At 33.8% G+C, this 12,517-nt stretch overlaps 1 protein-coding gene across 3 annotated transcripts in view; it reads left to right on the top strand.

The window, feature by feature from the left end:
- Positions 1-12,517, top strand: part of LOC118199190 (alpha-glucosidase-like) — a 49,699-nt gene that overhangs the window by 32,691 nt on the left and 4,491 nt on the right. For all 3 annotated transcript variants that reach the window (XM_085815713.1, XM_035370996.2, XM_085815719.1), the window contains 2 exons: positions 10,041-10,226; positions 11,767-11,889. In XM_085815713.1, the coding sequence (XP_085671839.1) occupies positions 10,041-10,226; positions 11,767-11,889 (309 nt within the window). The remainder of the gene's footprint in view (positions 1-10,040; positions 10,227-11,766; positions 11,890-12,517) is intronic.

Below are 12,517 nucleotides of genomic sequence, written 5' to 3'. Positions count from 1 at the left end.
TTTTATGAAACGTGAGAACTAAAAGAAACCACGCTATTGAAACTTTTTTCCCTTGTGTGTGGCCCTCTAAATAAGGGTGCGTCTTATATGCCAGTACATCTTATATGCCATCAAATACGGTAAGTTCTGTTGAACGTTTTAGTACTTTCAGTAGTAACTACTGTGCGATATTGCACTATTATACGAATATCTCTAAGGAAATTTAAGCATTTTGTTTTTATTTGTTGTGATAAGAATAAATTTTATTCATTTTTCATCAGACTTGTGCATTCAATTTATTATGAACCCGTATGCACGCAACATGTTTTGGTGTCAGAAGTGGGATTTTTGAATGCCGGTCACAAGAGAGATTGGAAGAACAGTTAAGACAGCTGATTGAAGCCTTTGCTTTGTTTAAAGAAGAGATGAACCAGGCCAAGCAGAAATGAAAGCGGGCCAAGAATCCGTGAAAGAAGAGATGAAGGCGGTTCAAGAAAGATGGAAGCTGGCCAAGAAATGATGGAAGCTGGTCAAGTATCTGTTAAAGAAGTAATGAACGTGGGTCAAGAGGAAATGAAAATAGAAATTACCTGCGTAATAGAAAGCAAGTTTGAGACTATGGAAGGCAAAATAGATGCTGTTGAAAACAGAGTTGGATACATTGAAGAAAGAGTTTCTTCTGTGAAAGAACAAATAGAAGGAAGAGTTTCTACCATCCAACAAAAAATTGATGACAGTGTTGCGGCAGTTGTGAAAATTGATAATTTAAAGAAGTTCGTAGCGACGGCAGGGAGCAAATCTGATGGTTTGAAATTTTTACCCATGCCTGCTCATTCCTCTCTGAAGCTATCTACGTATGATGAGAAGACCTCCTAGCAAGTATATAAGACACAACTTTCTATAGTGGCTGAAGCAAATGGATGGGATTCCTAAGCTAAGGCCTGTCATCTCGCCACTTCTTTGAGAGCAGATGCTGCAGATATTCTTCAAACTCTTCCAGAAAACCAGAGACTAAATTTCGAAGCTCTATCCGGTGCGTTGGAGCTGCGATTTGGAGAGAAATGTTTAAAAGACTACAGCAGACTTCAATTAAAATCCCATCAACAGAAGTCAATGGAAACACTCCAGGAGCTGGCCATAGATGTTGAAAGGCTGTCCCACCTAGCCTTTTTGGAGTGCCCGACGGAAACAAGAGAAATCCTGTCCCTGCAATACTTTATCGACGGCATTTGGGATCCTGAAATACAGAAAGCTCTATGAATGGCGAATATTAAAGATTTAAAAAGCACTCTAGTGTACGCCATGAAATTCGAGGCAGCCCAGCAAGCAACTCGTAGAGACCACTACCCAATCAGAGCTGCTCAAGTGCAAGAGCTAGTGGATCAAGTCACTGCTCGTCTGGACGATTTAACTAGACAGCTGAATGCCTTGAGATGGAATATTGGTAACAAGAAATTGACCGTAAAGTGCAGGAACTGCAGTGCTGAAGGGCACATACAAAGAAACTGCAGAACATCCCAGGGTATGGATGTTAAGACCTCTCCCAACAAGAAACAGGGAAACTAATTAGTGGCAATCTCACGGGGCGGAGGTTGCCAAATGATAAGAAGCCCCATTTTAAAGCACTTCAGCTTTCTCACATGAGTGGCGGCAGTCATGGACATCATCATGGGATATATCAATATATCAATGGGATATATCAATATATCAATTCATCATGGGATATATCAATGGGGTTCCCTGCAATATGACCATCGATACAGGAGTCAACATTACCATCATCAGAAAAGCTTGGGCTCAAGAAATGGAAGGTAAACTTATCTGGATGCTGCCCTGTGTTATCCTCCAGACTGTGACCGGTGAGAAGATCAATATTGATGAAAAATTAAACGTTAACATAACGTTTCAAAGTGTCACCTACCACCACACAGCATATGTGGCAAATAATACAGATTCTTGCATGCTCGGATTGGACTTTCTAAGAAAATACAATTTTTCCTTAGACTTTAAAAACCCAATAACTGTACTACTCAAAAGGAGTAGTCTAAGGAAAAACAATTTTTCCTTAGACTTTAATAAAAGTAATGAACTACATTCTGCCTCTGAGTGCATAGCCTTATTTGGTATTGATGATGAAGGAGTGAAATCTGTCCACAAAATTATATCTCAAGACAGTATCACAATCCCAACAAAAACAAAATTTTTACTTCCTGGATCTATAACAAATTTCCACTACGGCATTATATAATATCTCAATAACTGTAACAGCCCGAAAGGAGTACTAGTAGCCTCAGCACTCATCATCCTATCGAGAACCATTATTCCAGTGAGAGTTGCCAATATAACTGAGAAGGCGAGAGAAAAGGGTGTTAAGAAAGGTGAAGTTTTAACAGCGTGTACTCTAGCGGCCAGCGTTAAACAAAACAGTAGCACTCCAGAATCCATGTCTTCAGAGAGCATCACATTGGAGTTATTGCAGAATGCACAATTAAACGATGAAGAGAGGAATGCTGTTGAACGTGTCATTAAAGATTTTCAAGATGTTTTCGACCAGTCGTCTTCTTCCCGGTCTGTCGAACTAGTTTGACGCAACATAGAATCGTAACTGGTGATCATCCACCAATCAAGCAACATCCAAGATGTCTACCAATTGCTAAACAGGAGAGGTAGGAACATTTTTAAAGGATATAGAAGAAGGCGATGCCATCGAGCCTTCAGCAAGCCCATGGCATTTCCCATCGTCCTCGTCAAAAAGAAAGGCGGCTCAACAAGATTATGTGTTGACTACCGCCGATTGAATGAGGTTACGAAGAAAGACAATTACCCTCTTCCTAGAACTGAAGACATTCTGGACACTCTTTCCGGAAGCGATTCTCAACACTTGATTTAAAGAGTGGGTATTGGCAGTTAGAAATACATCCTGATGACCTAGAAAAGATGGCATTTACTATGGGACAAGGACTTTGGCAGTTCAAGGTGATGCCGTTTGGACTCTGCAATGCACCGGCTACATTCGGACACCTAATGGAGACTGTCTAAAGTTGTGTCTCACTAAATGCAAATTATTCAGACAGGAAGTGATTTACCTCAGACATGTCATCTCTGCAGAAGGTGTGTGCACTGATCCTGGAAAAGTGTCAGCGTTTAAGAATGGAAACATCCCGAAAATGTCCATCAGCTGAGAAGCTTCCTAGGGCTTTGCACCTACTATAGCAGATTCGTGAAGAACTTTTCTTCCATCGCAAGACCCCTTCATAAGCTGACAGAGAGCAAGCAAAAGTTCTTGTGGACAAAAGAATATGAAAATGCATTTAAGAACCTAAAGGAGGCTTTAACATCTGCTCCAATCCTGACGTATCCTCAGCTCGACAGACCATTTATTCTCAACATGGACATGAGCAATGAAAGTGTCGGTGCTGTATTGTCTCAAGAAATAGACGGCCAAGAACGTGTAGTGGCTTACTGGAGTAAGTGCCTGTCTAAGCCGGAGATGAATTACTGTGTCTCCAGGAAAGAATTGCTCACCATAGTCAAAGCTATAGGAAATTTTCCTTTATTATCTATATGACAGAAAATTCCTGCTCCCTACAGATCATGCATCATTGGCCCAGCTTTTAAATTTCTAGAATCCTGAGGGTCAAATAGCCAGGTGGATACAGAGGCTCCAGGAATATGACATCACTATCCGCCACCGGAAGGGATCATCGCACAGAAACGCCTTGCCCACAAAACTGCTGATATTGTTCCAGGGACGAAGCGAAATATGAGCTACTCAATTCAGTCGCAGGCAAATTATATTAACATCAGCTGATAAAGACCCATGGAGTGGCAAAGAAGTCAGATGCGACCCGATACGACATAAGATACACATCGATTCAACGAAGGAGACAAAGTGTGGTTGTGAAATCCGACTCGGCAGAAAGGAATCTGTCCGAAACTACAGTCAGCTTCGGATGATCCGTACGCAGTCCTAAAGAGGCTGAACGACATCGTGGTTCGGATCATCATCAAACGGTTCGGATCAAGTCATCGAACTCTAAACCTAAAGTCGTTCATTACGACAGGTTAGTTCATTACTATGGCCATAGTACATAGTGCATATAACTGTAAATTTGACTTGATTTGTATTTAGGATTTGATTTGGTTTAGTTACTTATTGCAGTTATTGTTTTTTGTTTGTTTTTGTAATGTAATGTTTATTGTTGCATTGATGCCTTAGTTGTAAGTTTGGCTTCTTGTCCAGAGATTGTACTGCCTGGAACATGCAGTCCTTGGGAAGGGGGCAGTGTTACGGATTTTGTATTTATTTAGTTTTCTATTTTTAATAGAATTGTTATTAAAATTGTTTTAAATTCCTGTGCAATGCAGCACAAGACTTACTTGAAAAGAAAGCTAAGCCAGAAAAATTAAATAGAACAGCACGCGCATCAAAGATTTTAATAATAGATATCTTGTAATTGTACTCTTTTAATATCCAGAAAAATTAAGAAAATACGAGAAGTGTCTCGTGTATGTTTGAAAAGCTTATAAAAGCTGGAGGAAAACATCTCAATTCAGTTGTTTTATGAGTTGTTTAGAAAACTGTTGTTGCTTACTGTAATGAATTCGCAGTGAAATCGGATTAGCTTTCTTTGTTTTGAATTAAGTTCTGTGGAACATTTTAGTTGTTTAAAAGATAACTGCTGTGAGATATTGCGATATTGTATGAATATCTCTAAGGAAATTTAAGCATTTAGTTTTTATTTGTTGTAACAAGAATAAATTTTATTCACTTTCATCGGACTTGTGCATTCAATTTATTACGAACCTGTATGCACACAACAATATTATAGCTATGGGAATTGAGATAGTACCATTGTAAAATCAAACTGAAGACCAGTGCACAACATCACAAAGAGACTTATTTAATTGCTTTTTTGCATGGATTGTTAAAAAACACTTATTTCAAAAGGACATAGTGGTTCTATGTCCTTTTGAAAGGTATCGTTTTTTAGATGTTTTCATATGTAAGCAGTATTTTTGTCTACTTTCCCTCAGTCGATAGTAATATTGCTATGCTAAAGTCGCATCTTACCTGTCTTGTAGTATGACAATCATTCTGATATGCAATCACTCATGCTGCAATGGTATCTTACTGCATATTGATTGTCATTTTGGTAAATGACTTAAGCTCAAGTATGTGATTTATTTGAAAAGGTGAACTATCAGATTTAATATACTGTACAAAGTACATAATCCGGATTTTGGCGATTCCGGATTAGGGTTCTTTTCGGATTATAGATCATCAATTTAAATCTGGTAAGAGGGCATGCAGAAATTATACAATTAAAAATATGAAATCATAATTTATGAAATAAAGAACAATTATGATCTAAAGGGTATCAAAATTTACAAAAGAAAGCTTAATATTTATTTGTTTATGTTATTAAACATTTCTTTCAATGTAAGTTGTTTAAGATGCTTCCACAAAAAATTCAAAAAGTTCCTTTTTCTTGTGTCATATATAGTGGACTTTCCAAAGCCATACTTCTTGCATAATTTTGAGACGGATAGGCCTTTATCCATTTTTTTCAGAATTGGAAACTCTTTTTGACATAATTAAAAGTTCAAGCTTAATTTTTATAAAATTGTTCTAACAGTCTGCAAAAAATAATAAGCCGGATCCAATTAGAAGATTAAGGAACAGCGCAATCTGCAACATTAACTGAAATGCCTTAGATAATTTTAGCCTAGCTTATACCGTCCGTTATACATTAAACGTGCATACAAACTTTATGTACATGCGTAAACGCAATGCATTTACGCATGTACATAAAGTTTGTAGCTTTGAGGTCTGGATTATGGACATCCGGATTACAGACTTTGTACTGTACCACATCTCATTTCCCTTTACAATATTTGGTAACAAACTGCATTTATTTCAAATATTTAACCATATTTATGGTTCATCCTATAAATCATAAATTTGTTTCAAACTGCAAGTCTTTTATTACTTAACGTTATTAATTTTGATATTTATCATCAACAAAAAGTAATATCATAACTTCATATTAATTAAATAGAAGTAGGTTATGCATATTCAAGCCAATAAAAATAATTTCTTTATTTCCTTTCAGTACTGTAAAAATGAGATTAAGTGCAAATTAAATTTATTATGTGTTTTATTTGGCTGAAACCGATTTTTTTTTTTCCTGTCTAGAACAAACATTTTAATCCTATAACTGACCTGTGTATAACTGCAATTTATTGTAACCCACATGGTATACCTAATGTGAAAAAAAAATGCAAGACAGTCCCTTATAGATACAGTATTATAATAGTAAATAGATGTGTATAATTGCTGTGTATGTAAAAGGGCAAAAGAGAAAAGCGTGAGGTCTGTCCACGCCTTTCCATGAATGGTCGCATAAGTTGGCAGACCGTTCAGGACATAGTGGAGCATGAGGTCATTGCTCGCTAAGAAATCTTCAACCTCCTACTCCCTTAAATTTGTGTCAGGGTAATTCGAAGATTCAGCATGTGCAATGTAATCCCCAACGAGTGCTGTGCCAAGGGATATTTGCTGAGAATTGTTTGCTGTGCTTCAGCCAGGTCAGCTGTAGGAGGGGGTGTATGAATTGGTGATAAGTAAGTTAAGGTCTAGACCCTTCACTGAAATGGCGACTATGTCTCTTGATACTGAAATAATGTTGGGCAACCACTTCTGTTGACAACAGATTATTGCTGCTCTTGGATTCATCTCTTCATTTGCCTGGATAACTGTCCATGCCAGTGAAAGTTCTGACATTCTGTTTCAAGTGCAGTATGGCTCTTGTGCTAAAATACTACAAGTCCACTTTGATTTACATAGTAGTATATTGCATGAGTTTAATTGTCGCTCGCACATGTTGTAAATTAACTTGAAGTACTCTTACTTGTTCTTGCTGTATTGTACTTGCATTGATGTCCATTGCAGTTTCCTCTTCCACATGGGAGTTACTCGCGTGTTTTGAAAGAATCTGGATGTGAACTTGCTTCTGCTCGCTAATATTTGGTATTATTTCGTATGAGTCTGGCAATTCTCTGGTATTCGGGACAGCTGGGTTGATAGGCTGCGTGTCAAAAGTCATGGTTCATTCCATATTTATTATTTGCACAGCTGCAGTTGATGCAAGGTGGCGATTGTGCACTGCTTTTCCTCACATGAAGTTTCAGAGCACAGAATGCACAGTATTTTGTCTCACTTTTGCATGCATCCTGAAAGTGCCTCATTTGCGAACACCTATAACATCTCTTGATACCAAGGAATTCTCTGATCGCGTGTCTGTGCTGTCCAGAGTAAATCTTCTTGATGTTGAGTGCCCATGGAAAGCTTGCTGGGTCACACTCAAAGATCCATCTGATTCTATTCTCTCGTCATGGAGTTGGTAGAGTACTTTGAAGGTACCTCGCTATGGCAATTCTGAGCTCTTTGGTGAGTTCCTCTGTCTTGGTCTCGATGGCAACATGATGTATTGCACACTGGCAATCTCCTCGCAGGTTTTATAAACTCTGCGGAAATGTCTGTTCTCTAGAGATGCTCCTCTAGTCCTGCGACATCTTCTGCCATGCTGCAAAACACCTGTAAACCTCCTTTATTCGTTGTTATGATGCTTTCTACCTACTGACACCTTGAGTGACTGGTGCTTTATTCCTCAACTGCTTAACTGCTGTAGTATGTTCTTTTGGTTGTATTATTAAGCTGGGCTTTTTGGCCTTTCATAGTACATCTGCAAATGTATTGTGTGTTGACTGCAGTTTTGATGTCTCAAGAAATGGAGTTGGATGAGGGACCATGCACCTGTTGGTTGCAGCTTCCGCAATCAGCGGGAGCTCATTATATTTGGGTCCCCATAATGCCAGTGTCTTAAGGGCTACGAGGGCCACTAAAATAAGAACTTTGACTTCCTGCGGGAGCCGGAATGTATTATTACTTCTACAGGTGATGGCTTTTATGCACTCCTCATGGAGAGTGAGAATCTTATTTTCATACGAGATATGTTATGAGTATATCTATGTTTAAATGGTTAATACAAGTTGATGTGTCCTTTTCGATCATATTGAATGAAGCAATTTTGCTAATGAAATATGAATTATTATGCATTATACTAAACTGTTATGCACTAAGTGATCACTTATGTAGCATTAATATATGTTGATCTATTTTACACTAACAGCAGTTATGTACTGCAGGCATAATTCTGCTATGTTTATTGTGAGCAAGAAAGACAGTTTGCGATTTGTTAAGTAAAAATAAATAAAGTTGAATTCACTAATCATTATTCAATGTAATTTTAGTTTATAAAATGCTAAAGTTTTATTTAGTATAACTTTTGGTACCGCAAGTTTCGTATTTTAAAAAAATTGAAAATGATTTTAATTCATCAATTACTTTTTAAAATTTTGTTACCAAACCAACTTTCTCAGTTTTAGAAAATTTAGTTTAAATGAAGTAAAAATAGCAGCTGATAAATAGCAAAGGTAAAAATTTACTCTTTCAAAGATTAAAAAAAAGTAATTATATTAAAAGTTTGATTAATATTTCTTATAACTTAAAAAAATTCCTTTCCATGTATTATTAATAAATATTTATTATGCATCATTAGTAAAAATAAGAGTAAATTCCACATGAATAATTCTCAGTAAAATTTATTTAGAAATTTAATTTTTAAAGATAACTGGCAATTCATTTAACATTGTAAAAATGAATAAATCACAGTTGGCATTATTATTGCTTATAACAAATTTCAAAACCCGCCAATATATAAGTTGACTTGTAGCTTTGGATTTTTTAAATTCTGTAATATTTGTTAGATATGCCTAGAAATATATCTACATTAAGATGATGTTAAAAATTTTACAGTTTATAATTCAAAATTTTATCGGAAGATTTATAAAAATTATCTAAATATACAAATCCTTAAAATAAATCTCAAAAAATGTGTGAATTTTATTTGGATTGAATCTGAATTTCAAAATATTAAATGTGAAATAAAGTAAATCTAATTAAAAATGAGATTATTCAATGTATACCAAATTCAATTAACATTGCAGAGTTAAAATTTTGAGTTTGAATTTCTAATTTTTAAAACATTGCTGCTGCGCTTTTTACGAAACTTGGCACTTAGCATAATTTGAGTCCTGGAATCGAAATATGGAAAAATATCAGCATATCATTTCATAAAAAGTTGATTGTTAGTTAAAATAAATGTTAGAACAATGCTATATATAAATCTAATATGTATTCTAAATTGCACTTTCAAGATATAAAAAGTGTACTTTTATTAATTATGCAGATCAGCTGACTAGAGCAGAGGAAATATAATTGTTCCTCCCCCTCTTTTTTTTTTTTTTTTTTTTTTTGGACTCTGTATACTTACATTCATATTTTCTTTTGCCTTCTGATACCAATGGACCTTGATACCAATGCATATACCTTGATATAATAGTTTAATAGAAACATTAGTAAGAGAAATTATTATCAGAACAAAATTATGAGGACTAGATGAAGAAAGAAGAAATAGTTAATTGTACCTCACTTACCTGAAAAGTGAAGTTACATTTTCTAAACAAAAATGCATCCAATCCATTGAAAGAAGCCCACAATTTAGCAAGCAGCTTAGTTCCATAGAAGGAAATTTATAATGATCTCTCAACTAAAAACATATAGTGGAAACTAGTCCCCTGCGGTCCTCCAAATGTTCAGAAGATGAGGATATTTTACCAAGAAAATGTTTATCAATCACATAGACAAAGAAAATATTATTAATATTGAATACTTTTTTTTGATCAGATACAGTTTTTTATGAACATTCTTTTCTTAGTTAACAAAATCAGTATTTTTTTTAATTGTGTGCTTAATTCGCTTTATTTGTTATAATTCTTTGGCTCATATAATACGGATTCGTTTAACATAGCCTTGAACCTAACGAACACTTGTATTTTTAATGTTAATTTCTATATTTATTTAATTGTAAATTTTGACTAGAAAACTTTAAAATATAGATTTTAGTTTTGGAATTTCTTGTGAATATTCCTTTCAGATGAGTTCTCATGATCATTCTAGAGTGGTATCATACCTTGATAAAACTTTAGCCAGTTCCCTGCAAATGGTGATGATGCTTTTACCTGGATTGCCTATTTGTTATTATGGTGATGAAATAGGAATGGAAGATAATGAAATATCTCCAGAAGATATCAGAGATAGTTTTGCTCTTAGAACTGTGCCAGTAAGTTTTCTTTTTTTATTTAAATTTATCTTTATTTCATCATATATCTTAATTTTATGCAGTTTATATATATATATATATATATATATAAATTAAAATGCAAAATGCTAATTTAAAAAAAAAATTATGAGATGGTAAACAAAGAATTTTTTTAATACTATCCCATGAGGAATCTGGAAGTTTTTTTTAGCATTATATATATGTAAGCACTTAATGCACATTAATACCTTTATTTAAATTAGCTTATTTCTGCTAAAAGAAAATACTTAATATCTGTCATCCAGAGTCATTTTAATAATAACAGAAATGTAAAAAAAAAATAAATAAATAAAATCAGTAACAATATATGAATGTACAAATTAAAATAAAATATATAACAATATGGATAAAACTTGAACAGTAATATGGAATAACAGTATGGAACAATAACAATATGGAAAAAACTAAACCATGCAAAATAGAAAATTAAATTGAATATTAATAATAAAAATTGCAAAATAGTCTACTTATAAATTTTTTTTTTCGTTTTATGATTTATTTTTAATTTTTATTCACATGTTTATGCATTTAATTTTTTTTGTTGTTGTTGTTTATGAATTTTTATAATTGCCCAACTGACTTATTTTATGTTTAAGTCAGTGTACTTTTATTATGATTTATTATGATTTATGATTTATTTTATGTTTTTTGATTTATTTTATGTGTGTTGTATTATTATATGGTAATTTTGTTTTTAAATTTTATCTTTCATTTTTATTTTTTTTTCTGCTAAATAGATAATACTGAGACAAATCTTATTTAATATTCCTTTCATTGTCATTAATTAGAAATTAATTTCCTGTATTAGAGAAAGAAAAATACCTTTCAATGTATATTTTACACTATTTGTGTGGCTATGATAGTGCTCATGAATGTAATCAAAATATACTGAGAACTTTCATACTTTCTGTAATTTCCATTCATTGATTACTCAAATTCTGAAAACTTTTAAGTATTCTTTTTGGTTTCTAACTATTGCCAGATTTCTTTCAAACTGTTTATTTTCTCTGTAGCAGTTAAGTTAAAGAATAATTGAAAATTTATGTTATATATATTTTTCCTAAATTCCTTATGAAATAAATACTGTTTTTGTTGCTGATGCTGATATTAAGTCCACAATAAATGTAGAAAATATATGACATTTGGTTGCTATTATTAAAAACCCGGGGGCATCACTATAGGATTGAGCCAATGTCAGTTGACAGCATGGGATTGGAATTTGAGACCTATGACAGCCTATGCCATAAATTATTACCTGTGTACATGAGAATTTTTAAGTCTGTCTGTCAGCTGATATTTGCATGATTGAGTAACTGACATCCTAACGAACTTTCATTCTTATATAATATTAGAAAAATGTAGCTTTTGTTTTATTAAAAGATGTGCAGATCTCATTTCAAGACTATCATTAATATGATATTTAGTTTTATTAAAAAGGGTTAATAAAACTTGTATTATCTTTGTTGTTTTCATATATTTGGCTGTTTTATGTTTTATTTAGTCAAATTCCCGTGATCCTATGAGAACACCAATGCAGTGGAATAAAGCTAAAAATGCTGGCTTTAGTAATTGTGAAAAGCCTTGGTTACCTGTTAATGGTAATTATGAAATGGTGAATGTTGAGGTAAGCTTTGAGCTGTATAATTTGTCTTGCCAAAGAGTATTTTATTATGCAGTGTTTGCTAATGCATGCTTGCTAATCATGATATTCCATACAGATAATAGCTGATAATAAAATTCTTTTAGTGTGAATGGTTATGCATTTGAGGATTATATTGAGATTTGTGTGTTTCATAAATTTGTGCGCATATTTAATACAAATTTAAGATTTATGCAGTAATTAACAATATTATTAGTAGGATCTGGATTTTCAGGTTTTGCAAGTGGAAAAAAGCTATTATTGGGTGCTAGCTTATATATTATAAATTACAATCCAGGTAGCCTTTGTGGAGGACTTGCTAAAGGAAACTGGCTTATATTCATGTTGCACGCAAGGAGACCCATGTAGCTAGCCTGCTTGCCTGAGTTCAAACCTAGATTGAACCACCAGCATTCAGTGGTCTTAACCAGTCAACCACTGGTGTGGCCATTTAAATAGGAATAGTACATAATATGGCAGTAATGAGCAATGAAAATACATAAAAGAACTTATATTTAAAAACTTGGAACTCCTTTTCAAATTCATTGATTGCATCAATTCAGCTGATTCTTTCTTTGCCTTTAACTAATAAATAATAATTTACACTAGCTTT

Source organism: Stegodyphus dumicola, chromosome 1 (genome assembly GCF_044657685.1).
Source record: "Stegodyphus dumicola isolate Sdum_Otavi_A_Nest chromosome 1, ASM4465768v1".
Lineage (NCBI taxonomy): Eukaryota > Metazoa > Arthropoda > Arachnida > Araneae > Eresidae > Stegodyphus > Stegodyphus dumicola.
The sequence above is the reverse complement of the archived record's forward strand: the minus strand, read 5'-3'. Positions and strand labels throughout refer to the sequence as shown.